The sequence below is a fragment of the Aethalodelphis obliquidens genome, unplaced genomic scaffold (genome assembly GCF_003676395.1).
Source record: "Aethalodelphis obliquidens isolate GAN/ISIS:26980383/991018 unplaced genomic scaffold, ASM367639v1 scaffold65, whole genome shotgun sequence".
NCBI classification, from domain to species: domain Eukaryota; kingdom Metazoa; phylum Chordata; class Mammalia; order Artiodactyla; family Delphinidae; genus Aethalodelphis; species Aethalodelphis obliquidens.
In genome coordinates this window covers 2,838,007-2,865,802 of record NW_020838009.1, presented here as the reverse complement: position 1 = coordinate 2,865,802, position 27,796 = coordinate 2,838,007, and the positions used below count along the sequence as shown (strand labels likewise).

Here is a 27,796-nt window from a genome sequence, read left to right as displayed (position 1 = left end):
AAATAGAAATATGCCAATTACAATGTATACATAAAGATGCTCCATTAATATCAGCGTTATAGATGCCAGAGAGTTAAATGTAAACTTTCCCCCATCATACTTCCTGAGAAGGAATTAGATTAAAATTTAAACAAAAATCCAAAATTTTTGAGTCCAAAAGAATTGACTGAAAAATCTCTTTTTCTTTTATTTTTAAACTTGTGGAGAAATGAAGTTCAAGATTCTTCCTCCCCAGCTGTCTTACTCACTTTTAGCTAGAGGTTGTAATCAATGTCTGGCTAGCATATATTGATTTTTAAATCAATAGAAATATTACTAACTTTTTTATGTTCAAATATTTTTTTCTCCAGTTTGTTAATAATTGTTATTTAATATTGATGTTAAAAATTTTATTTTTATGCGGTCAGAATAACTTTTTTTTACATCTTTATTGGAGTATAATTGCTTTACAATGGTGTGTTAGTTTCTGCTTTATAACAAAGTGAATCAGTTATACATATACATATATCCTCATATCTCTTCCCTCTTGCGTCTCCCTCCCTCCAGAATAACTTTTTATCTTTAATTTCTGACCTTAGTTTTGTGATTATTATTGTCTAATTGATTTGTAATAAAGCTCAATAAAACTTGAAAAAAAAAGGAGATGCGTTCCCAACCCCCAAACCCCCACCCCAAGTCCGCATCAGAGGGTGACTCTAGTCATTGGGTCTGCTCTGCGGGCCACATGCTGTGCTTCCACCTCCAGCTCCTTCATAGCTGCCCCAGCTCAGGGCCAGGGCCACATGGCGAGTGAGGCCGGCCTGGGGAAGGCGGCGCTGCCCAGGGACCCTGGGTCATCCTAGGTGTGGGAGGGGGTCCTCAGAAGTAGGGGCCCACAGTTCCCCAGGTGCGGTGGGGGACCGCAGGTGCTAGCTGGTGGGTCGGGCAAGGAGGGCCACCATCTTCAGGGTAGAGGTCGTGCAGCAAGGCACGGCTCTGGAGGAGCGTGCCTCCAGAGTGTGCCTCCCTCCTACCCCAGGGAGGAAGGCTCCACTGGGACAGACCCAGAGATGAAGACACTGGGGAAGCATCAGAGTTTGGCCAAATAGCACAAGAGGCAGGAAGCGTCTACAGATGCGGGAGATGGGTGGACGTATCTACCTATGCATGTATCTACCTATGTGGTTCTCGTGCCCAGGGGAGAAATGAGGAAAGGATGGCCAGTGAAGGTTCCAGAGAGCGGGGCCCCACGTGCCAGGAATGACGCCCAGAGAGACATAAGCTAACAAGTGGAAAAAAAAAAGGAACCATATACCATGTAACCTTTGGGATCGGTGCTTCTCACTCAGCATGGTTCTTCGAAGATTCATCCAGGTTGTTGTGTATATCTGTAGTTTATTGATAAGTAGTATTCCATGGTATGGATGTGACACAGTTTGTCTAACCATTCACCCGTTAGGGGACATCTGGGTTGTTTCTAGTCTTTGGATATTACAGGTAAAGCACCTAAAAACATTGTTGTATAGGTTTTTGTGTGAGCATTGTCTTCATTTTTGGGGGATAAACATCCAGGAGTGCAGTTGCCGGATTGTATAATAGTACATGTTTATTTTTTTAGGAAACTGGGAAGTTGTTTTTCAGAGAAGTTCTACCATTTGACCTCTAACAATGTATGAATGATCCAGTTTCTCTACATACTTGCCAATGTTTGGTATTGTCACTGTTTTTTTGTATTAGACATTGTGATAGGTATATCATAATATCTTATTAATTTGCACTTTTCTAAGGCTAGTGATGTGGGGTATCTTTTTATGTGCTCATTTGCCATCCATCTATCCTCTCCAGTGAAATGTCTCTTCATGTCTTTTTCTCATTTTCTAATTTTTAACTATTGAGTGTTGAGAGATCTTTATATATTCTAGCTACTTGTGCTTTGATGATTATGTTGTTTGTGAATATTTTCTCTCATTTTGTAACATGTCTTTTCATCCTCTTTAACCAGGTCTTCTCCAGAGTAAAATTTTAAAATTTTGATAAAATCCAGTTTATTAACTTTTCCTTTTAGGGTCATGTTTTTTGGTATCAATCTTAGAACTCTTTGCCTTATCTTAGATTCTAAAGATATTCTCTGTTTGTTTTTTTCCTAAAAGTTTTATATTCTGAGTTTCATTTTGAGAGATCCAATTTGAGTTAATGTTGTATAAGTTATCAGACTTAGGTCAAGGGGTTTTTTGGTTTGTTTTTTGTTTTGTTTGCCTATGGTCATCCAGTTACTCCAGCACCATGTGTTGAAATGCCTGTCTTTCTTCCACTGAGTTGCTTTGCACTTTTGTCAGGAGTCATTTGGGCATATTTGTGTGAGTTTATTTCTGAGTTCTCTGTCTGTTCCATTGATCTATGTGTCTGTCCCTCTCCCAGTGCAGCAGAGTCTTGATTATTATAGCTACAAAAAGTTGTGAAATGGGGTAGACTGATTGCTCCCACTTTAGTTTTCTTTTTCAAACTTATATGAACTTTTCTAGTTCTTTTGCCTTTCCATACAAGTTTTATTATTATCTTGGCAATATCTACGAAAAATATCTTACTGGGGTTTTGGTAGGGATTATGTTAGACCTGTACATCAATTGGGAGAATTGACATCTTTACTATGTTCAGTCTTCACAAACACAATATCTGTCTTCATTTTTTTAGATCTCCTTTGATTTCTTTCATCGGCACTATGAAGCTTTCACTATGCAAGTCCTATACATGTTTGGTTAGATTTATACCTAAGTATTTCATTTTATTTAAGCAATGATAAAAGGCATTGTATTTCTTTCTTTCTTTCTTCTTTGCTGTGCACAGGCTTTCTCTAGTTGCCACGAAGCAGGAACTACTCTTCATTGTGGAACACGGGCTCTAGGTACGTGGGCTTCAGTAGTTGTGGCACGTGGACTCAGTAGTTGTGGCTCTCGGGCTCTAGAATGCAGGCTCGGTAGTTGTGGCACACGGGCTTAGTTGCTCCACAGCATGTGGTATATTCTCGGACCAGAGGTCGAACCCGTGTCCCCTGAATTGACAGGTGGATTCTTAACCACTGTGCCACCAGGGAAGTCCCAGGCATTGTATTTTTAATTTTGATGTTCATGTGTTCATTGTTAACATACAGAAATATAACTGCTTTTGCATGTTAATCTTATCTCCTGCAACCTTTCTGAACTTGCTTATTAGTTCTAGGAGTAGATTCTTTAAGATTTTATACTTGATAATGTCATCTACAAATAAGGACAGTTTTATTTCTTCTTTTTGATCCTTATGCCTTTTATTTCCTTTTCTTGTTTTGTTGCCGTGGCTAGAACTTCCAACCTAGGGCAGACATCTTTGCCTTGTTCCTGAGTTTAGGGGAAAGCATTCAGACTTTCACCATTAAGTACAATGTTACTTGTAGGCTTTTTTTGTAAATACTGTTTAGCAAGTTGGTGATGTTCCCTTCTAGTCATAGTTAGAGAGGTTTTTTTTTCTTCTTTAAATGAGTAGGTATTGAATTTTGTCACTGCTTTTTCCTCATTGAGTGACATGATTATGTGATTTTTCTTTTTTAAATTGTCAATATGGTAGGTTATACTGGTTGAGTTCTGAATATTGATCCAGTACTGAATCTGGCCAAGCCCCACTTGGTCATGGTGTTTCCTTTTATATATATATATATTACTGAAACCTGTTTGCTAATATTTTGTTAAGGATTTTTGTGTCTGTGTTCATGAGGATTCTTGGTCTGTAATTTTCTTTTTCTTTCTCTCTCTTCCTTTTTTTTTTTTTTTTTTTTTTTTGTATTGTCTTTGTACTATCAGGGTAATCCTAGCTTCAGTAAATGAATTGGGAAGTGTTCCCTCCTCTTTTATGTTCTGGAAGTGATTGTGTTGAATTGGTGTTAATTCTTTAAACTATTAGTAAAATCTTCCAGTGAAACCATATCTCTTTGGTGGGGAGATTTTTTAAAAATTACAAACTAAATTTCTTGGAAAGTTATAGGGTTGTTCAAATTATCCTTTTCATATTGGGGTGAGTTGTAGTAGTTTGTGTGTTCTGAGGAAGTGGTGCATTTCATCTAATTTATGAAGTTTATTTGTGTAGAGTTGTTTGTAATATTCCCTTATTACACTTTTGATGTTGGTAGCATCTGTGGATATATTCTTTGTTTCTTTCCTGATATTGGTAATTTGTGTCTTCTTTTTTTTTTCTTAGTCATTCTTAACTGGAAGTTTATCAGTTTTATTGATCTTTTCACAAAATTAGCTCTTTGTTGCACTTATTTTCTCTAGTGTTTTTCTGTTTTCAATTTCACTGTTTTCTGCTCTTTATTATTTCCTTCCTTCCTCTTGCTTTGGGCTTATTTTAAAGCTCTTTTTTTTCTAGGATCTTGAAGTGGGTGCTTGGCTTACTGATTTGAGACTCTTCTTCTTCTCTGGTGTAAACAATGGTACCATAAATCTTCCCCTTAGCAATAGTGTAACCGTGTCTCACAGATTTTGGTACCTTGTATTTTCCTTTTCATTCAGTTGAATGTTTTGTTTCGTTTTTCCCTTGAGACTTCCTCTCGGACCTGTGGATTTTTGTTGTTTAAAGTGTGTTGTTTTGTTTCCAGCTGCTTGGAGATTTTTCTGTTTTCCGTCCCTCGTCAGTTACTAGTTGGATTCCATCGTGGTTGCAGAACACATTCTGTAGGAGTTCAGTTCTCTTAAATTCATTGAGGTCAGGGTCTAATCTATCTTGGAATATGTTCTGTGGGCCCTTGAGAATAACGTGTATTCTGTTGTTGCGTAGAATGTTCTAAAAATGTTTCTGAGAACCTGTTGGTTGATGGTGTTGAGTTCTTCCTCATCCTTTCTAATTTTCTGTCTGGCTGTTCTGTCGAGCGTTGAGAGATGTTCAAGTCTGGCAGGGTGGTGGTGGCCTCCCCATCCCCGGGCTCTGTCCTGCCTCTCGGCCTCTGAATGAAGCCTGCCGCTGCCCACGCCCAGCCTGGGTGCCCCTGCCCTGCTCCTCTGGCACTGCTCTCCCCTCGGCAGCAGCCTCCTCGCCCAGGCCCTGCTTCTTCCCTCCCCTCAGATGGCTGCTTGCTGTCTTCCCACAGTTCCTTGGACATCTCATCTGCCAGTCTTGTTTCCAGGGCTGTTACAGTTTTATTCATTTTCTTCTCTTTTTCCTGTTATTTCTAGGGATTCGGGCCCTTAGTAGAGGTGGACCGAGGGCTTGGTTTTCATTCGTGGTCTGGGCTCCTTAGTATTTTTATTGTGATGGTGCTAAGTGCTATCACTGGTTGCTGTTACTTACCAGATGCTTCACCAGACATGTATACTCGTCTGTGCACCTCAGAATGATTCTGCAAGTTGGGTATTATCATGGCCACTTTACACCTGGGGAAAGTGACAGCCAGAGGAGTTGCCTGCCATGTCCAGGTCCACACAGCTGCTGAGGCAGGCCTGCTGACCTGGAGCCCGGGTTGTCCCTTTGTGGCTGCGGGTCTCTGATGCTGGACACAGTGGTGGCCGGATGAGGACAGCTGTCATCAAGCCCTGTGAGCAGGAACAGAAGCAGGAAGGAAGGGTCCACGGTGTGCACGTGTATTCTTTTCCTTGTTTGCATTCACATTCCTTCGAAAGATATTTCAGCCTTGCTCTCTCTCTCAGCCTCAAATGTACTAAGCTGTGTGCTCTGTCCTTCCTCTGATAATGGGGCAACGTGGGAGGTGGAGGGAAAGGATGGCGGGCCTCACCCCGTCCTCTCTCCTCACTTAACCTCTCTTTACTCTTTCACTCTGTTAACCTTTTTTCTTTTTTTTTTAATTTCAGCCCTATGTTTGATTTTCCCCTCCTCACTCCTTGTAATGCTCCTTCCCTCTTTCCCCATCTGCTTCTGGTCAGCATTGGTGGTGGGTGGGCTCAGACTTGCCTGCACCTACCAGCCTTCAGCTCATCATCATCATCATCATCATCTCCATGATCTCACCTGCCAGGTGAGCTCCATAGACAGGGCCCTCCCTGCCGGTGCCTTGAGAGGCCCCTGGGTGTGAGCCCGGCCGCTGCATCATGTCCTCCTGGCTTCATGGCCCCTCCCAGCACCCTGTGAGACAGGCTTTCTGGGCAGCCAGCTGTCCACCCGACCCCGGCCTGAGCAGAACTTGCTCTGTCAGGGAACCTGCAAGGCAGGCAGTGAAGCCCTCACCCCTTTAACTCTAAAGGGCATCAGTCTTTTGGGGAGTTGCTCCCCTGAACTGATGCTTAACAAGATTCAGACACTTCCCTGGGTCAGGATGGTGTCGCCTGGAGCACAACCTGTCCTGCGTCCAGCTTGGAGAAGCACCCCTGGCCCAAGGGACAGATCCCAAGGCTGCTAGGGAGCAGGGCCGTGGGCGGCTGCCAGGAACCCCTCCCGGGCCTGGCAGATGCCCTGAAACTGAAAAACTCTCTGCTCAGGCTCCATGAAGGACGTGCATCTTTTCAGTCTGTTGACTCTGTTTCTGGGAAGGAAAAATGAAACAGCAGCAGGCCAATTTCTGTTGGTGTTTTTGTTCTGTTTTGACTGGGGAACTGAATCATGCCTTTCTTTTCGCAAACATGAGACTGTTAAGTACATAACAGCTAAATTAATCCTTGCCCATATATTAGTTAATTATGTTAATTCAGACTTACAGAATTCAGTCTCATTAGCGTTTCCATTCAGTAGTTTAGGCTTATGAGTGTTTTAAGAGGACAGTTTAAGCTACAATTTTTTTTGTGTGTGTGTGGTACGCGGGCCTCTCACTGTTGTGGCCTCTCCCGTTGCGGAGCACAGGCTCCGGACGCGCAGGCTCAGCGACCATGGCTCACGGGCCCAGCCGCTCTGTGGCATGTGGGATCTTCCCGGATCCGGGCACGAACCCATGTCCCCTGCATCGGCAGGGGGACTCCCAACCACTGCGCCACCAGGGAAGCCCTAAGCTACAATTTAATCTTCAAAGGCTCCAAGTGCATTTTCCACTGCAGGAGGATTCTAAATACCTTGCGAGGTTTGGGAGGATTTAGTGACCGTGGGCAACTACAGCCCCACATTCTCATCAGAGACTCCCCGCCTGCTGGGTCTGGTACCCCGAGGCTAAGAGGAACCTTGGGAAGGAGGAGATCGACAAGCGTGGCCACAGCTCCTGCACCGTGTCCCCCTGGTGGCCATGCCCCCGCCACGCTGCCCTGCAGCCCCCCCGCCCCAAGGACAGGTGAGCCGGTTCTAGGCTGCGTGCTGGGCTTCCTGAGGTTGTCCTCACAGACACTGAGCAGGAAGCAGCTCTGCTTCTGGGGGTGTGTGAGGAATGCTGGGGAGAGCACAGGGAGCACGTCCAAGCCTACGTGACAAGCCGGTGGCCTCTGTTCTGGGTGGTGTGACTGTCTTATCGCCACCGTGTTCTGGTCTCTGTCAAAGGCCAGCTCAGGGCATGTGCTCACGTCCTTGTCACAGGTGCACATCCGCTAGGGCTCCTCGTGTCCCCACTTGCAGGATGGATACTCGGGTCCCCATCATGCTCTTCTGTCCCAAGCTGCCAGCTCTCACTGGATCGCCTTGTTCTCTGGCCCCTGCTCCCTGGTGGAGAGACCACGAAAGTCAGTCTGCGTGTCAAATCTCTAGAGCATTGCTGAGGTTCTTCCACTCTTTTATAGTTCTCTGAAAAATCAGCAGAACCTGATTATGAAAGAGTGACCTGTTTTAAAATAAAGATTTCATTACTATTTAGGTATGACAAGGCCCATAGATCAGGAGACAATGGCCATTGAACAGAGTTTGTTACTCACAGTTCCCAAGAGGATGGGTTATGCCTGGCGTGGAGGACACGCGGAAAAGCACCAGGGTTGGTCAGGGGGCAGAGGGAGCGAGGGGACCTGTGGGCTTCAGCCTTTATTGTGGTTTCTGCAGGAAAGAATGGGCGAGGTGGGGTGAGCAGGCTTAGGATGGGCTAGTTTGAATCATTTCAGGGCTCAGGGCTTAGGAGCTGCCCCTGGTTGTATGGTACCAGGCCCTGGGCTGATTAGGGCAGGTGGAGAGTAACCCCAAGTGTAAAAGCCCCATAAAGTGGGGGTGCTTGGGGGTGTGAGCTCTGGATTGGTTGGTTTGCATAGGAAAGATGTGCTCCTGGGGTAGTTCTGGACCATATCCAGGAACTGGCCAGCCCTGGGGCATGGGGGTGTCGGTCCCTGCAGGGTCAGCAAGGCCCCAAGATGTCAAAGCATCAGAATACAGAAGATAAGAGACCCGGTTCAAGGCCTACCTAGGAGGGGCCCGGGGCTCCGTGGCAGGACAGGCCCGTGAGTTCACTGGGGCACCGCTGGCTCTAGCTGTGTTTCCACTACAGAGGGAGATTGGGAAACTAGCAGGAGGCCAGGGGGAACTTGGCTTGGCTGTCAGCCGCGGGTCTCCAGGCACTTCGTGTGACAATGGCAAGTGCAGATGTGGCTCCCAACCCGGCCGACCATGCCCCCCGCCCCGGGTCCTAGGAGGAGGCTGTCACGTGTGGGTGTATTTAGAGATCTGAGAGCCCTGTTTGTCTTAGGCCATAATGAGAGTTAACAGAAACCTTTTAGGTTTTTAACATTTCTAAACAACTGTTGCAACCTCACTTGGCCCAGAATGACTGTTGGTAGAACACAATGTACTGTAGTTTTAGTGGGGGGAGAAAAAAAAAAACAAAAACCAATTCTCTGTGGATTTATGAAAATAAACTCAGAATTAATGAGCAAAATTTGTCGGGGAGGCCTATTTGTCACACTCAGGAAGCTACAATCTCATTTTACTTGCCGCTTTTGCTCTAGCATTGCCATTCGTTTGCTGAAGGTAAAATACATTACTTGTAAATAAACAAAAGTGGCCCCCGTGTCCTGCTCCCCTGCCTTCCTGCAAACATTAATCACCGGCTGACTTCTTTGTGTGTGTGTGTGTGTGTGTGTGTGTGTTCTCCCTGTTACCTTTTTTGGGGCTTACCAACAGAAATGTATTTTCTCTTGGTTATGGAGGCTGTTGAGTCCAAGATCAAGGTGTCGGAAGATCTGGTTTCTTCCGAGGCCTCTCTCTAGACCAGCACATACGGCTGCTTTTCACTGTGTCTTCTCGTGGTTATCCCTTAGTCTGTGTTGTCGTGTCAGAATTTCCTCTTCTTAAAAGGACACCAGTCGTGTCGGATGGGTGCCCACCCATGTGACCTCATTTCAGCTTAATTACCCCTTTAAAGACCCCGTCTCCAAAACCAGCACACTCTGATCTTCCTGTTTACTTTTTTAAAATTGTTTATTTATTTATTTTATATCGAAGTACAGTTGAGTTACATTGTTGTGTTAGTTTTAGCTGTACAGCACAGTGATTCAGTTTTATATATATTTTATATATAAATATTCTTTTTCAGGTTCTTTTCCCATATAGGTTATTACAGAGTATTGAGTAGAATTCCCTGTGCTATACAGTAGGTCCTTGTTGGTAATCTATTTTATATTTAGTAGTGTGTGTATGTTAATCCCAAACTCCTAATTTATACCCACCCTTTTCTCCTTTGGGAAAAGACAAATAACATATGATGTCGCCTATATGCGGAATCTAAAAACAAAATACAAATAAATTTATTTACAAAACAGAAAGAGACTCACAGACATAGAAGACAAATCCATTGCCTTTGAACATGGAACTTCTTCAGGACGTTTTCAGGGGAAATGCTGTGTCTCGGGCTGCTTCACATGGGCGTCTGCATGTCCACGGGTTTGCCTTGCCTTATACAAGCCTGTGGTTTGCAAAGTCCCACCATAAGTTAGGAGCAGGAAAAGGGAGGAAGGACGGGTCACTATGAAAAAAAATGTTTTGTTTTTTTTAAAAATAAATTTATTTACTTATTCATATTTATTTTTGGCTGTGTTGGGTGTTCGTTGCTGCATGCAGGCTTTCTCTAGTTACAGCAAGCAGGGGCTACTCTTCGTTGTGGTGCGGTGGCTTCTCTTGTTGCGGAACACAGGCTCGAGGCGCGTGGGCTTCAGTAGTTGTGGCACACGGGCTCAGTAGTTGTGGCTCGTGGGCTCTAGAGCACAGGCTCAGTAGTTGTGGTGCACGGGCTGAGTTGCTCTGTGGCATGTGGGATCTTCCCGGACCAGGGCTCAAACCCGTGTCCCCTGCGTTGGCAGGCGGATTCTTAACCACTGCGCCCCCAGGGAAGTCCCGGTTGGTTTTTTTTAACTTCATCAAGAGTCTTGTAAAATCATTGCTTTCATCAGGTTCTCCTGGGGCCTTGAAACTATCGTTGGGTGCAGGCCATTTTATGGAAAGTTTATTGTTTCCTGCGAGGCAAGCTGTGTGATTCTTCCCTGGGGGACTGAGCCCTGGCAGCACTAGGAGGTGTCCACCCAAACGCAAACCTGTCGGGCCCTGCAAAGCCCCGCTATCCTCCTCCTCACACTCCTCCCACCTGGTGCCGCAGACGGGCCCTTGGAGTGGACGGCTCAGGCCTGCTCATCCTCCCCTGGGAGCCCTGAACCCAGCCCACTGCTGAGTCGTGAGCACGCTAACAACCATGAGTGGATCTGCCATCCAGATGATTTGTCCACATTATTTTTGTACCTGACAGTTTATGGGAAATGGGTCTTTATTTTTTCATTGGAGAAATGACTGTTTTCTTCAGTTTGGCGTTTCCAGAGAGCCATTCACATTTAAAGCTAATATTGGAACAGCAGGTTTCCACTGAAAATATTTACCTTTTCCTTGTTGGCAACTTGTCAGTGTAGGGGAAAATAGATGCTTCATTAAAATCTAAATACATTATGCTTTCTTTCTCACACGTCAGTCACTCTTCCTCCAAGTTGAGGAACATTGTGAGAAGTGTTGGGAAAGCATTCTGGTCTTATGTTTTTACTTATTTTAGATGTCATCTGGCATCTTGTTCTTGTTCAAAAAGAGGCATCCCAACACCTATCACTGGCATGGAGAAGCCCTAGGATAGCAGGTTAAATGTCACCCCTAGGACATCAGAATTGATGGTGGCTTCAGTGTGACCGGCGGGGTCTCTTGCCCTGGAAACTCCATTGCCAAATAGAAGGGCATAAAGAAAGCAGCTGCCGTTTCTCAGAAAGCACAGGGCCCCAGTGCCTTAGCAAATAGTTAATTCCCCTGGCTACCCTGGCAGGTGAACTTTGTGGAAAACAAGGGCTCGGACAGGTTGAGACCCTGGGCCAAGGTCACACGCAGCCGAGATGAGATTCCACCCCAGGACTGTCTGACCCCTGCTCTCTTCCCCCAGCTGTGAGCTGCTCTTTATTTTGCCTGGGGCCCCGCCTCTGCCACACCACATGGCCAACGTCCTGTACTCGTTATGGCCTCTCCTTGGGGTTTGTGGCTCCAAGAGCCTCTGGGCCTAGTGTCTCTGATGTAGCCAAAGAGACGAAGGCCCTGGGCACATAGACTAGCAACTGGGAAGGATGGTACTTGGGGCTACCCTGAGTCTCCTCGTCCACCCAGAAATCTGAGAAAGGAGAAAGTGCGATGAGCTGATGCAGCAGAAGGGGCCCCGCCCCACAACAGATGCCCACAAACCCAGAAAAGATTTGGCCCTCGTTATAACCCCCTTGATCTTCAAAGGGAAATTGGCTCCCACTTCCTTGAAATTAAGAACCTCTGTTTATCAAAAGACACCATAACAAGTGAGAAGACAAGGCATCAACTGGGAGAAGATGTTCACAACATACATAACCAGGAAAGGATGAATTCCCAGTACAGGCAAAGCTAAGCAGTGTATCGTGCAGACAGTTGTATTAAAACACCCGTTTTTAAAGGCAATGGAAAGACTAGTCCGAAATTCTGAGCAGTTTCCTCCGTGAGGGGCAGGGCTTGGGTTGAGGCCACAGTGGCTCAAGTTCATATTTTCCCTAGATGAATGTTCATGTGTGTCTGTTATTTTATTAGGCTTTATAACTAACATGTTTGTGCCAGGCAGTCCTTCATACATGTCAAATAGTAAATGTTTTAAAAATAAAGGTAAAAAGTAGTTATTAACAACCCCCGGAGGTAGGTTTCACTGTCCCCGTTTTTACAGGTGGGGTCAGACTAGCTGCTGACACACACTGGGTACTTACTGCACTCCAGGCACTTTATATGAACCGTCTTTTTCAGTGTTTATGGCACCTCTCTAGATACAATCATTTTCATCATCACAGTTCATAGAAAACAGAAGCTTAGTGAGACAAGGTAGTTCTTGCAGTCACTAGCTGGTCACAACTGGTGGTCAAAGCAGGGCTTCCCCCATGACCTGCCCCATGTCCCTCTCGTGGGTGAGGGGGTGACCAGGCATCTACCCCCACTCGTCCTGTGCTGCCGTCTCCGTGTCTGAACGATGGTGGCATCCGCACGCTGTCTACTGCCAGGCACCTGAGGTTCTGAATCACTCAGGCGGTCGTAGACCGGGAGGCCCAAATCACAGACAGTTACGTCCCACAGTTCTGGAGGCTATAAGTCCAAGATCAAGGTTCTGGCCCACTGGTTCCCCATGAGGCCCACGTGGTGGCTGGCAGACGACCACCATCCGTGTCCTCACACGGTGGAGGGGACAGGAAGCCAGGGAAGGGTGCTAATCCTGCCCTGGGGCCACCCTCCTGACCTCACCTAAACCTAGTTACCTCCTAAAGTCCCCCCTCCAGATGCCCTCACCTCGGGGGTTAGGGCTGTAGCATATGAATCTGGAGGGACACAGCGTTCAGTCCATGGTAGGCAGGGATGAGGGGAAGGGAAATAGATGGAGAGCTGGCAGGTAGAGCGGATGGTGTTGAAATCTATCTCTGCTGCTCCCTTTTAAGGCCGTCCAGCTCTAAGGAGCTGGTTCTCTGATGACCTCAGCCCCTTCCTCGGTCAGCACCCATGTGGCTGTGAGTACTTTTGTTGAGTTTTTGATGTCACCCGGGCCTAATCTCACTCTTGTTTTGCCATGAATGTCTCTGACATTGTGTTTGAGTACAGTTTCGAGGTTCTAAGAGCAGGAGTTTCCAGTAGCTTGGTGTCCCAGCTAAGCATGGGGCCCGGATGCTGTGCCCAGCTCCCCGGACAGCTGTGCGGGGACCACGGTCCACACAGGGACCAGTGGCCGTGCGGGACCAACATCTGCATGGAACCCCCCACCCACCCACCTTCCATGCGACTGTCACGGGCCTGTGCTTCCAGGCATCCGCATGCTGGACGGAGACGTGACCGACGTGGTGGAGGCCAAGTCCCTGGGCATCAGACCCAACTACATCGACATTTACAGCGCGAGCTGGGGGCCGGATGACGACGGGAAGACGGTGGACGGGCCCGGCCGACTGGCCAGACAGGCCTTCGAGTACGGCATTAAAAAGGTGTGAGTAACCCAGAGCTGCGAGGGAGCCTCAGGGATGGGGGGGAATAGTGAAAATATTTAACAGTGAGAAATCAGAAGGAATAAAGCCAAAAAGAATATTAAAAAGACTCTCAGTCCGACAAACCCAAAGATGATCTTTCAAATGCTCTTTTAACTCTTCTATGCATATGGAAGGAACTGGGTTCCCTCACCTTTTTTAGAAACAAATATGGGACCATCTTCATGCTGTTTCGCAGTATGTCTTATCAAACAACCAACATGTCATATAGGTAAGAAGAAATCTTGTCACATAGGTAACAATAAATAAACTTGAGGGACTTCCCTGGCGGTCCAGTGGTTAAGACTCCATGCTTCCACTGCAGGGGGCGTGGGTTCCATCCCTGGTCGGGGAACTAGATCCCACATGCCATGCAGTGTGGCCCAAAAATAAATAAATAAATTTGAGCAGCATACACACAAAATTAGAGTGACACAGGGGAGAGCCCCAAAGCAGGACGGCGATGGTGCCAGGACCAGAGCGAGGGAGAAGTCATTTGGGGGCTCAGGGAAGTGGCCATCCACCAACGAGAGCAGAAAGACATCACCTCATTACAGAGTAGCTGTTCCGGAAAGTACCAGCTGGTCACTCACCAGCCCCCTGGCTCTGAGCCTTGGAGCCTGACTGCCCCCAGCTGAGGGGTGTATGCAGGTGGGTGGTGGGGATCCTAGACTAACCACCCGGCCTGTTAACTGGGACTGTGCAGGTGGAAGGGGTGTCTGGGCCTCGGCCCACCTGCTCACAGGAAACCCGAGCCAGGGAGCTGTCTGCGTCCATCACGGGGAGTGTGCTCACCCAGCACCCCCGAAGCAGCAGGTCTTGGCCATGTTCCCTCCCTGCCAGCTCGCAGCCCAGTCAGTGTGTTTGGGGTGGACCCCACTGGGGGCTACACCGAGCAAACATCTGAGCATGGGCCCTCCACCCCGCGGCTGAAGGGGAGCTGGCAGGCTCCTCTCGGGAGGTCCAGCCCAGTCACTCTGTGGTCATCAGTTCTGGGTCCTTGTGAGTCAGAAAAGCCTGGAGATGTCCCAGCTCTTACAAGCACAGTGGCAAGGCAGATTTATGGGCGAGGACAACTTCTTGGAGCAGACACAGAGCTGTGGTCAGCGTCCGGGTGGCCCTGGGAGGCCCGGCGATGCTGGCAGGGTTGGGTCAGGAGGTCCAGGCATCCCCAAGGCAGGGTTTATACCTCTGACTTCTACAGGAAACAGGACGGGGGCCAGGTCAAGCCCATTTTATTATCTATATTTTTTAAACATTTTAAAAAAGTTCTTATCTTATTGTAAACCATGCATGATTAAAATGTGGTTAACAAATAAAATAGTACCAGAGGATTATAGTGAAAGCAGCCCTTATCGCCCTCTGCCCATCCCCCCGTGGTGCCCCACAGAGGAGCAATCCTGAATTCTGAGCAACACCGGCTACATCCAGCTCTCAGGGGAGTGTGGAAGGTGCGGAGAGGACCATGTGGTTCTTGTCACAGTTTCTTGAAATACTGAAGTCACTTCATTTTTTTTTTTTTTAGTCATTCTGAATAAAATATGCCACATAGGGAGCCTTAGATCGCAGCTGTCTGAAGTTGTCACTGAAAATCCTCCTAGAGATTTGATGATCTCAGACCGAACCACATTCTCCCATCTGTTTTTCCTCCTCGATGCCCTGTTTGTCACCTATATCCTTTTTCTGTAAAATCTGACTTCATCTTTGGTAAATGGTGTGGGTTGGTGGTAGGAGACATCAGACCCTGTACTTTGGCATAAACATGTGTTTGATGTTGGTCCTCGTGTGGCTTGTCACCCAGAAGGGGAGAGTCAGTGTCACTGTGGCTGAAAGCACTGGCTTTGTCCAGATGCCGGGCATTTGCTAGCCCTCTGAGTCCATGGATGAGGTCCCCGCTTCCCAGGCCAGATGCTCAAATACGTTCCGATGGTGTTGAGGTGTGGTGGCTTCCTGAACAGAAGTGCAAGTTCATAGCCAGGGTTGAAACGTCCCCTGGAGCCTCTGTCCTGTGGCTTCCGTAGGAACAGAAGACCCGGAAAGTGAAAATGCAGTCCTCAGCGATGGCTCAGACCTGGGTGCTTCCTCTGCCTCGTTCCCACGTTCCCTTTCCAGGAAACTGTTTTCAGAAGGGAAAGAGGCTTTGGACGCCTTGATGCCTGTGAGAACTCATGGGTCTAGTGGTACCTGCGAAGTGCAAGGTGAAGAGATGCAAGTCTTTGGCATTTAGGCCTCTGTTATTCAAAGTGGGGTCCCAAGCAGCAGAGCTGGCATCACCTGGGAGCCCGTCAGAAGTGCAGAATCTTGGGCTCACCTGGACCAGCTGAGCCCAAGTCTGCGATGTAGCGAGACCCGCAGGGATTCTCCTCACAAGTGTGACAAGTGCTTTTTGAGGCCATTCACCATGCTGCTGGAGCAGTAAGATCGCTTGCCCTGCTTTGCAAAATGACAGCCTTTGATAAATAATTTGGAGTGAGGCGAGGAGTTGGAGGTGAAATAAAGACAGGCTCTGACGGGTTCAACACCCTTTCATTCCAATTTTCGTTGGCTTTGAATGAGCTTCTGATTAATCTTTTCCAACAGGTAGTTATGGGCACAGACACACGCATGTCCTTAGTCCTTTGTGCCTTTTTTTCCAGAAGGTTGCCATTTTTGCTAACTGTAAGTAACCTTTCTGTCGAGCTGTTGGCCGTTTGGGCAGGTCTGCCTTCGAGATGTGGAAAACGGAGTGGACGAGGCAGTTTTGAGCCCTGGGACTGGGCTGTCCCTCGAGCCTCAGGTTGGAACTGGTGCAGATGTGGGAGTGAAGACAAATAGGCAGAAAAGGGTGGGGACCTGTGGTCTACTTGGTCCAAAAGTGGGGTGTCCTGGTGCTTCTGGAGCAGGTGGGTGCCCTCAGTCCGGGTGGACTTGAGCTCCAAGGGTGTGTCAGGCATCCTCTCAGAAGCAGGGCTTCAGTCGGGCTACGGGGAATTGTAGGATTTTGTTGAAAATTTTCTTTAAATTGGCCAGTTGTTGGGCCTGAGTGTCAGTTTCCTCCTGTGTGTTTGGACAGGAGTATCCTTGGCAAGGATGCCGGAGCCACCAGCCCACGTGGAGATGGGTATTGGCACCTCTCTCTGGGGCTGGCTGTGCCCACCAACGGTCCAGCCTTTCGGACCGAACGGGTCGGTTCTGTCTTGGAACTGGTGTTCTTCTTTAGCTGGTGTTTGTGGCTGGGATGAGTGTTGGTTGGATCCCATGGGTGTGGGTTGGAGAGGCTGCAGGAGCTCCCCTGACCTGCTACTGTCTTACAGCGACTTGCTGTCACGTGCGTGTCCTTAAATGTGAAAAGCTACACACAGGTGAAGCCGCTGGCCTTGGTTGCGCTGGCAGTGTGGCCGCTTCAACGCTGACCCAAGGGGAAGCCCGGGGCGCTCTCCTAGGATGGCCCCGGGGTGTTCTGGCCCTTGGCCCTTGTTCCTGCAAATCCTGGGCCCGCCGCTTTTCAAGGAGCTCTTCTCCAGGAAGGATGCTTCTGCAGCTGGGTTTTCAGGAACTTTTGCCCTCTTCCTCAGCCAGAAAAATTAACGTCATAAATTCAGCCGTCAGCTTTCATCTCAGTGTACTTGGGGACGCTGCTTGGTCTTTCTGATCATGGGACATTGCAGTGGAAATCACTGGTGTTGCTCTGGGACAGAGCAGCTTGTGTGAGGGCCTTGATTTTCCCGTGAAGAACAGGGAGGACTTTCTGGGCCAGCTTCTCAGTCTGACATTGTGATTCTATGGTGTCATGGCTGTTGCCGCCAACACTACGAAAATTGGAACGCCAGAGCCCATCAGCCCACAGACCACGCACTGGGCAGCCTCTGTCTGGTCTGAGTGCATCCTCCTCGGCCCCCTCCCTCTTCATGGGTGGAGGGGGACGCTGGACAGGGGTGAGACCAGCTGGGGGTCCATGTGGGCTGACGCCTGTCCTCTCCCCTCCAGGGCCGGCAGGGCCTGGGCTCCATTTTCGTCTGGGCGTCGGGGAACGGCGGCCGAGAGGGGGACCACTGCTCCTGCGACGGCTACACCAATAGCATCTACACCATCTCCGTGAGCAGCACCACGGAGAATGGCTACAAGCCCTGGTACCTAGAGGAGTGTGCGTCCACCCTGGCCACCACCTACAGCAGCGGGGCCTTCTACGAGCGCAAAATCGTGAGTCCTCGGCGGAACCCCGGGGGATGAGCTCCTTGTCCCATTCTCAGGAGGACGGGCCGGTCAGGGCAGTGTGTACCTGGCCCCGGGCCCAGCCTTGCCGTCAGGGAACTAGTTGTGCCTCAAGGTAAACCCCAGGCCCTTGGCAACCTTCCTCAGACCCTGCCTTTCTAATTTTGGCACAGAATACCAATTAAAACCCTCTCTGTCTCTAGGGATCTAAAAATAGCCTTTAAGAAAGGGGTGTATTCTCAGCGCGGTGTCTTTTTTAAGCTTTCTGTGTTCTGTGGTCACATCGCTTGGGATCCAACTGGCCTGTTCAGTTTCAACGTGCAAAACAGAGTGAGAGAAAGTCTTGCTTCTATACGGAAACAGTTTAGAAATCTGGGTGTCCTAGGTGTTCCCTTCCTCACAAAAGGACTTTTCCAGACACTTCAGGTTGAGAGTGGTTCTGTCGGTTGCGCTCACTTCAATGAACACAAGTGCGGTTTATCTTTTAGAAAGTAACTTTTAGTTTAGTGATGGGTGAAGTTTGTGCTTGTTCCTTCCCTACGTGCTTTCCTACTTTGAAAAAATGTAAGAGGGGAGGGTTTCAAGTTGAAATCAATGCAGAATTCAAATGCACAGTCGTTAAGATGGTTTTTAGACCTTTAAAAAAAGGAGACCGTGGTGCTGGCCAACTGGTTTAACCTGAAAGCTCACTGGCGTCTTTTCATTTCTCCTGTTGCCTGGCCACATCTTTAGACATTACTTGCAGGCATATTTTTACGTTTTTCTGCGGGAGCGTGCAGGCTTCCCGTTCCCTGATTTGCTCTGCACCAGTGGGAAGGTCAGCCGCTATCCTCCCACCGCCAGCCTGGCAGCAGCCCGGGCTGTTTCACGAAGGTATTAATTTATTTTCCTTTTCTACTGGACTGTGCACCCCTGGGATGGGGCTGAGATTCTGAATGGTGTCCTGTTCATTTAGGAATCTAGCTCATTTGAACACGGACTTGCTGGAGTCTCATTAAGCAGAACCTGACAGAGGCCTTGGCTGGAGGGGGCAGGGAGGTGCTGTGTGCCGGGGACTCTGTGCTGGGTGGATGCCATTCCCCATCCCTGGGAGCAGGGCTTGCAGCTTTATTTGCTTAATTAATCACACAGCATCTGCAGGTGTGTACGTGTGCATGCGTGGGCACACACCTTAGCTGCAAAATGCCTTAATTTCTTTTTCTTTTTAAAAAAAAATTCTCTGAGTCCTACTGTATGGTAAGAAGGGTGTCGTTGGGCAGAGGGTGAAAGAGAAAATCACACTCCATTGCAGCTGCTGTCCTGGTGCTCGTCCCTGGTAGTATGGGTGGCAGGTTGTTTTTGTTTTGGTTTTTGTTTTTTCCCCCAACTCAACAAGGCCAGGTGTTTGCTCTGAGTCCCTTAGAGACCCTGCCAGGGGGTGAGCCCCTTCCCTGGATGGTGGGCAGCTCACGTCTGCACGTTCAGGCAGGTGTCCATGGAAATTGGAGCTCGGGCCCCTCGTCCTCTTCCGTTGCTACAGTGCAGCGAGTACCGACCTGCGAGGGATTGCCCGGTGCTGAGACAGGGCTTGTGATCAAATCAGTTGCACTTCTAAAGAGGCATCTCTCCCTCATTCATCCACTCACTGAACACAGCCAAGTACCAAGCAGGATGTAGAGTTTCAGGAAGGGGCTGCCCACCTCCCTGTGGGGAGGCCCCTCTACTCATGCCCCTTTCTCTGAGGCTGGAGAGCCAGCCACGGGCCTTACCTGCTCTTGGGAGCTTGGTGTCCTGCCCACACAATCTCATTTTCCCTCTGGCCACCTTTGACTGAGTACAAGCATGTGCCAGGTGCCAGCTGTGCTTTCACAGGAGCCCCGTGAAGGACTTGGCATTAAGCCCCTTTGCAGATGAAGATCCTGGGGTCAGAGAGGTTGCATCCTCATCCCTGCTCCCTTGCCCTCCCCAATGTCAAGGTCCTGCTGAACTAGGAGGGGGGGAGGAGGCTGGTCTCCACCAGCATCCCTGTCGAATCTTCCTCTGTGTGTGTGACACGGGCTGGATCCCTCTCACTGGTGATGGTCGGCCCAGCTGAATCATGAGGAAGGAAAATGCTATGTTTGGAAGAGGATCTGGACTGTTACCACAGGGGAAATTCGTTCTCAAGGGTTTTGCAGATGGGTTGCTGGAGGCTTACGGTTGGTGGGTATATTAGTCTCCTATTGCTGTCATAACAAATTGTCCCAAACTTCGCAGCTGGAAACAGCACAGCTGTGTCATCTCACAGCTCTGTGGGCCAGAAGTGCTGCAGCCTCCACTGGGTCTCACGAGGCTGATGTCCAGGTGTTGGCCGGGCTGTGTTCCTTTCCAGAGGCTAGAGGGAGAATCCATTCACTGTTCATCCAGGGTGTTCACAGAACTTAGTTCCTGGTGGTTATAGGACTGAGCTCCTGTTTCCGTGTGGGCTGGCTGCCGAGGGCTGTTCCCAGCTTCTGCGGGCCACCCATGTTCCTGGCTTTTGTCCCCCCAGCGCCCTCTTCAAAGCCAGCAGGGAGGGTCAGGTCCCTCCTAAGCCTCATCTCTCTGACAGACTTTTAAGGGCCCTGTAATTACATCCCCGACTTAAGTTCAGCTGGTTAGCGGCCTTAGTTCTACCTGCAAAATGCATGGGAGTCACACTAGGGCCAGTGTCCCATCCAGCACAACAGGCGTCTCCCAGCTGTACCCACGCGTGCTTCTCCGTTTCAGTTCAAAGGGAAGGTGCAGTCAGGCTGGACTGTGGTGAGGCCCAGAATCAGTGCCCACCCCCGTCACCGAGGGACACAGGTGTAGCTCCTGCTGCAGACAGAACTGGGTGCTCTGGGACACTGTCAGCTACCTGGGAGGACGTCCCGGTGGAGAGAGTGCTCTGTGACCTTCTCTGACCAATGGCCGATCTCTGGCTCACGGCAGAGATGCTCTCTGGGCCAGACGACACCAGCACGTGTTTCCCTGCTCTGAAGTCTGGAGTGACTTGGGGGTTGTTGATGGGGGCCCTGGCAGGGGGTCTTGGCGTGGAGGCCCCTCTGTTTCATTCTGTCTCTCTGTTGAGTCTCGGACTGCATCTGCAGTGGTGGGGGGCTGTGGCCTTAACCCCCTGTTCCTACCCCGCCATCACCATGTTGCTGCAGGGGGTGCCAGACACGCGGAAGCCTCCGTTGCCAAGGTGTGTCTGCATAGCACCTCTTCCATCCCTGGGGCTAAGGTCACGCCTGCCCAGGGGCAGTGTCCTGAGCAGCCTCTGACCCGGCTGCTTGCTGCCCCTGCCCAGGTGACCACGGATCTGCGCCAGCGCTGCACCGATGGCCACACCGGGACCTCTGTTTCAGCCCCCATGGTGGCCGGCATCATCGCCTTGGCGCTGGAAGCAAAGTAAGTTCCCACCTACCTTCCCTCCTTTTCCTTTTTTTAAAAAAGTGTTTATTGTGGTAAAATACACATAACGTAAAATTTATGTTTTACACACCATTTTAAGGGTGATGCTCGTTAAGCACATTCACTGTTGAGTGACCATTGCCGCCAGCCATCTGCAGAACATTTTCGTCTGCCCAGACTGAAGCCCTGTACCCGTCAGATAGCTTCCTGTGTGGTCTGCTTGGGCTTAAACAACAGAAACGTACGATCTCACAGTTCTGGAGGCTAGAGGTCTAAGATCGCGGTGTCGGCAAGGCTGTTTCCCTCTGAGGCCTCTCTCCTTGACGTGTCAGTGGTCACCTTCTCCCCGTGTCCTCACGTGGCCTCTGTGTGTGTGTGTTTAGATCCTTCTGTAAGGACACCAGTCATGTTGGATCAGGGCCCACCCTAATGACCCCATTTCACCTTAATTACAGACGCCCATCTCCAAATGCAGTCACATCTGAGGTCCTGGGGGTCAGGGCCTCAACGTGTGATTTTGGGGAAGGGACGCGCAATGCAGCCCATAACACTCCCCATTTCCCCCTCACCCAGCTCCTGCCAACCACCGTTCTAGTTTCTGTCTTTATGAACCTGACTCCTCTCGGACTTCAAATTTGTGGGATCACACAGTGTTTGTCCTTCTGTGTCTGCCTCACTTCACTCAGCATAGTGTCCTCCAGGTTCACGTCAGGATTTCTCCTTAATGGGCATGAGTGGCTTCTTCCCTTCTCTCCCGTTTTCAAGCTCACAGTCTCCTGCCCTTCGTAGGAGTACAGGGAGCCGGGGTGGGGGGGTGCCCCAAGCCTGCACCGCACCCCCAGACCACACTTTAGGCTGATACAGCTGTCCTTTGTCAACTGTAGTTCATAAGTTGACAATACGGTGGTGATGTTTTATCTGCTTTAAGCTGAATGAAAGCCCTAGAGTTGTCAATGGGTGGAAGGTTCAGAAGAAGAGAGTCTACTACACATACAGTCATGGGATCAAAAACAGATTTTAGTTTAAATATCAAAACTGGCTCAGAACAGCCCAGCCCTTTGAAGGAGTCATTTGCCGCAGGTGAGATTTTAAATGATTCAGCAGTTATATTTGGGTTGCTGCAGTCCTTCTAATTATGTATGTTTGCTCGTTGATTTGCATCAGGCGAAAGAGCGTAAAACTCAAATGCTACCCATTTCACAAAGAAAGAGCTAAATATCTTTGATTTTCAGGCCAAAATGATAGCTTCTGTGTCCTGAGGCTCATTTAAAAAATGCTAAATAGTTGCTTGTGTGGGAAGTTGCTTTCATATACTTGGTGATTAGTTGTTTTATATTTTCTTTCCTTCCTTATTGGAAACATGGAAGGAGTTTTGTTAGTTGAAACTAAATAGAAAACAGACCCCGCTTTGTGCCGGATTGTCCCATTAAACTTGGCCTGTGGACTCATGAATTCCCCGATCACTGCCTCATCGTTTTAGCTCATCCTCAGAATTTTACAGGTGGTAGGTCAAGCACACGTCATTGGAAACAGCGTCCACTTAGAGCATTTAAACACATAGGGTTGGTCCAGGAAGGAACTTGGTGTAACCAGGGGCACTGCCGGCCTCAGCTGAGGGGCTTTGGAGGCCGGGGTAGTATCTGGACAGCTGCTCACGTGTGCAGCAATTTTGCTGTGGAAGGAGGCCGGGCAAAGCCAGGTCACCTGGGGGGAGAAGCTCTCGGGGGTGCAGGAGGCCTGCAGGCAGCATGTGACAAGGATGAAGGAAGAGCCTTATGTGTGAGAACCACCCCCAAGGCCTAGCAATCCCTTCTTCACTTAAAAAAACATTTTAAACACCATTTCTTAGACATGTTTTCATACAACTATATATGTGATTTCAGTACTATCATCAAAAATGAAATGGAGTTTCTCCTAGTAAGATGGTTTCTCACATCCTCCCTTTCTAAACCCTTTCTGTGTCAGCTCTGAAGCCCAGGCTTCCTGGCATCTGTGCTGAGCTCCCGGGGGGCTGGCTTTCTCCATCCTGGGTGGACCCTGCAGATGTGAGGGGTGACGAACCCGGCCAAACAGGGGAAAGGGCGGCAGGCACATCTGCCGTCCTGTGCGTGCGCCTCTCCACCAGAGGGCAAGGCCGTGGGCCACTCGGGGCCTCAGATCCTCCTCTAACAGTGAGGCTGGCTGTGGTCCTCAGAAGGGCAGTGGATAAGGGGAGGATAGCAAGTCAGCTTGTGCCAAGAAAAGGTCTGGAAACTGTACTGATGGGGACAGTTGGGATAGGCAGCCAGGAGGCCACTGACTGGCCGGGGACCAGCACAGTGTCAAGAACGTGGTGGAGAAATCAGGGGAAGCCAGGGCTAGAGCCCAGAGAGCGGGAGACCCCAGGGAGGAGGAGTACACAGGCCCCCCAGGACTCAAGCCACAGGTGAGCTTCTAGTACTAAAGCAGGCAAAGCATTTGTTGGGAAAGTAAAATAGTGCAGCTGCTGTGAAAAACAATGTGATGGCTCCTCAAAAAATGAAACAAAGAATTACCATATAATTTAACAATTCCACTTGTGAGTGTGCACCCAAAAGGACGGAGAGCAGAGACTCGAAGAGATATTTATACAGCCATGTTCACAGCAGCATTACTCACAATAGCAGAAGGTGGAAGCAACCCAGATGTCCATCAGTAGATGAATGTGGTCTATGGAATGTCATTCGGCCTTGAGAAGGAAGGAGGTTCTGACCCCTGCAGCAACGTGGACGAACCTGGAGGACATTATGCTGAGTGAACTAAGCCAGTCACAGAAGGACAGATACCTTGGGACTCCACTTCTGTGAGGCACCTGGAGTCATCAAATCCATAGAGACAGAAAGTAGGATGGCCTGGCCAGGGGCCTGGGGGAGGGATAGGGAGTGAGTGAGTGATGGGGGCAGAGGTTCAGTGGGTTAAGATGATCACGTTCTGGAGATGCACGGTGGTGACGGCTGCATAACACGGTGAATGTGTTTAATGGCACTGAACTGTACACTTAAAAACGGTTGAGGTGGTACATTTTATGTTACATATATTTGCAGACACACACACAAAGAGTGGGCAGTTGGAAAGATGCCTGTGAGGACTGGCCAGGGCAGGTGCTATTTAAGAAGAGGTGGCGAAGGCTACGTCCAGGGACCTCCCGCTGTTTTTTTTTTTTTTTGGCTGTGCTGTGTGGCCTGCAGGATCTTAGTTCCCCAACCAAGGATCGAATCCATGCCCCCTGCAGTGGAAGCACGGAGTCTTAACCACTGGACTGCCAGGGAAGTCCCCAGGGAGCTCCCATTCTTGTCTGTGTTGTGGTCCTAGTGCTGTGGACAGAGCAGGGTTCTGAGAGCATCATTGTCAGGTGGATCCTGTTTTGAGGAGTGTTGAAAAGGCAAGCAGATGTATCTTAGTGTCCAAGGTATCTCATCTCTGCATTTTTAATCGTGGGCAAGTGTTCTTTTAATGAAATGTTTCTACTCTGCACCAAAATGAATATATTGTTAATGTAGAATTACTAAAATCTCAAATTCTAGTGTGTGGGCAGTGGTCCTGGACATGGTGTCTGAGTAGGTGATGGCTGGGCGTGCCCCGGCCCACGGAATGCTCACTCACATGGTAAAGACTAGTCCAGATTGTCCCAACACGTGCTGATACGTAAGGCTGTCCTCTCCCCGGGGCCAGAGTTTGCCATAGAGCCTCATACAGACTCAGGTGGATCGTGGTAGCAAGGCTAGGCTTTAACACTGTGGGTTTTTGGTCACCCATTGTACTATCTTATCTTAGGGTTTGATGACTAGAAACCGTTCTTTACAAAGAGGTTGTGACGTTGACCCTTGACAAGGAGGGGAGCCTGCGGAGCCTTCCTCAAGTCCAGGCACGAGGCCGGCTCCCAACGCCCCACCTCTGATGGGCCTTGTGGCCGCCTTACAGACCCACATGAGTACAGCCGTCTGTCCTTGTGTCATTGCAGCAGCCAGCTGACCTGGAGGGACGTCCAGCACCTGCTGGTGAAGACGTCCAGGCCGGCCCACCTCAAAGCAAACGACTGGAAGGTGAACGGTGCTGGTCATAAAGGTGCGGCCAAGACTCCGGGGCTGGGTGGGTCCTGACCTCCTGGAGCCTGTATGGCGGGGACATGAATTTCTCAAAAAGAACCCCCAAATAACATTAAGTATGTGTCACAAGAATGAAAGGTAGAAATCCAGGAGTTTAATAAGGTCACTCAAGTTCTGGGCTTGCTAAGCCTCCCGACTTCTGCCACGTCAGGGGCCACCTGTACCAGTATGGACTTCATGGTTCTCTTTAAATGGGCTTGCCTATTTTTTTTTTTTTTTAACACAGAGAAGTATATTTTAAAAGGAAGCTCTGTTACATCTAGTTAATCATGGGTTTGATGTGTAGTTACGTTTTTTCTAATGCACATTAAAACAAATCCATAATTATTAAGATACATGATGTTTGCTTATGTGCCACCTAAGGACAACTTGCATTCTCAGCCCTGGGTAGCTCTACAATTTTGAAACTATCCCTCAGTTTCCTGACCTGTACAAGGAGGACATTGAGATAGTTATATAAGTTACTTTCTAACTATAAAACTTCTGTCAGCAAGCCCTTGTGTTTTAAAAGGGCTCTGTCCCCATCATAGCCTGGGACAGACCCAGGTACCATGAAATCAACCCACAGTCCAGGCTTGTAACCCAGATATTTGGAGCCTCTTGAGCAGGTTATTATAGGACTGTGCCACTGGCTTTGTTTGTCTTGCTTCTTACCAGAGATACTTGAAAAAGATTTACATTCAGCCATGGTATGTTAGGGAGGACGTTTTTTCCTTTTCTTTAGCTCAGGTCCCGCTATTTCGACACCAAGCCTGATACTACTCTGAAAAATACAGGTCAAGCATTGTTACCCTAAGTTCCGAGGGACATTCCTTTTAATAAGGAGGCCATTGATTAGGCCTGATGCATCCTTGTGTTGCAGGAATGTCTGTGGTAGTGGCGTGCTGCAACAAGAGCTGACCTACATTGCGATTTTGGCCTAATTAAATAGGAAAAGAGATTGTATCTAGTTCTTGACCTTGCCTCTTAAATTCAACTCTGAAACTCTCCTGCGTTGGCCAAATTAAACACCAGCTTGGGCCAGCCTGTGTGCTGGGTGATGCTGCTCTCCCTGAATGCCCTAGAAATTCAGCAGGGAGAGCAAATGGCAGAAGAGATGAGCAGAGCCTTGTTTTATCGTGCTTATTGCATGTCGTGGTTGCGTGAACTAAGGTGTCGCATGTTTTGCTTTTCATGTCCGGCTCAAAATTCGGGGAGCGCAGATGCCAGGAAGTCCCTTTTTTTTTTTTTTTTTTTTTGCGGTAGGCGGGCCTCTCACTGCTATGGCCTCTCCCGCTGCGGAGCACAGGCTCCGGACGCGCAGGCTCAGCGGCCATGGCTCACGGGCCCAGCCGCTCCGCGGCATGTGGGATCCTCCCGGACCGGGGCACGAACCCATGTCCCCTGCATCGGCAGGCGGACTCCCAACAACTGCGCCACCAGGGAAGCCCAGGAAGTCCCTTTAATATAAAGAAACTCGCCCTCATCTTACAAAAAGAAAGTACTAGGCCCTCTCAACACTTCCTTTATTTTGCACCAAAATGGGACGTATTTTCTGCCCCTCGCTTCTGACCTGAAAGAGTTGGGAGAGTAAAGCAGCTGGGAGTGTCCTCAGAAGGACGGGTGCTGTGGCCCGGGGCTCTCAGGCGCTGGCAGGGGCCCTGCAGCCCTGGAGGGACACAGGTGGCCTGTCCCCGGACGGTGGTGGCGGTGGGGAGCTGGGTCTGAAGGCCCTGTCTTTTCAGTTAGCCACCTCTATGGATTTGGCTTGGTAGACGCGGACGCCCTCGTCATGGAGGCCAAGAAGTGGACTGCGGTGCCCCTGCAGCACAGCTGTGTCGCCGTCACAGACAAGAGGCCCAGGTGAGCTCGGTTCTTCCGGTGTGTCCTTTGGACTCTGCTGGAAGGTATTTCGGGGATGGGGGAGATAGGTGTTCACACACGCATTCCTGTGCACATCGGTGAGGACATGCATGTGTGGGTGCGTGCAGTGCGTCTGTAAACATGTCTGCATTTTTTCTTGTGGATTGTGAAGCAGGGAAAGGAATCGATTCTTAATCCAGTACTGTTTTGAGGCCTTTTGCTGTCATTGTAGTTTCCCCTCTTGTCAATTGCTGCATTCTGAGGCGTCCATCCCTCAGCCTGAAGCCCAGCCTAGGATTGGAACTTCTTAGCCGTAATATTCAGCAGAGCCACCCAGACCTGGGAGCTGCCCTGCTGGCTGGGGGCGATGGGCAGCAGCGCCAAGCGGCCTCCTAGAGGCTGGAGCCATAGCTCTGGCAGCTCCACCGGCCCCGAGAGTCCGCAGTGAGACCCCATTGGTCCTGGACCAGGGTGGCAGCCCCAGCTTCTTCTCTGTGGCAGGAGAGAGTTTAGTATCCAGAGTGCACAGCAGCACGGTGTCACTTTTATCTGGACTCAGATAAGCTTAAGGTGTAAACACTGGGATTTTTTTTTTAACATCTTTAGTGGAGTATAATTGCTTTACAATGTTGTGTTAGTTTCTGCTGTAGAGCAAAGTGAATCAGCTATACATATACATATATCCCCCTATCCCCTCCCTCTTGCGTCTCCCTCCCACCCTCCCTATCCCACCCCTCTAGGTGGTCACAAAGCACCGAGCTGATCTCCCTGTGCTATGCAGCTGCTTCCCACTAGCTATCTATTTTATATTTGGTAGTGTATATATGTCCATGCCACTCTCTCACTTCGTCCCAGCTTACCCTTCCCCCT

General features: G+C 49.2%; 1 protein-coding gene across 7 annotated transcripts in view; it reads left to right on the top strand.

The window, feature by feature from the left end:
- The window catches only part of PCSK6 (proprotein convertase subtilisin/kexin type 6), a 189,965-nt gene that overhangs the window by 95,601 nt on the left and 66,568 nt on the right, over positions 1-27,796 (top strand). For 4 of the 7 annotated variants that reach the window (XM_027089242.1, XM_027089243.1, XM_027089245.1 and 1 more), the window contains exons 7-12: positions 12,804-12,872; positions 13,165-13,337; positions 17,343-17,555; positions 20,857-20,957; positions 24,940-25,043; positions 26,809-26,926. In XM_027089242.1, the coding sequence (XP_026945043.1) occupies positions 12,804-12,872; positions 13,165-13,337; positions 17,343-17,555; positions 20,857-20,957; positions 24,940-25,043; positions 26,809-26,926 (778 nt within the window). The remainder of the gene's footprint in view (positions 1-12,803; positions 12,873-13,164; positions 13,338-17,342; positions 17,556-20,856; positions 20,958-24,939; positions 25,044-26,808; positions 26,927-27,796) is intronic. The other 3 variants (XM_027089247.1, XM_027089246.1, XM_027089244.1) reach the window with 1 other exon arrangement.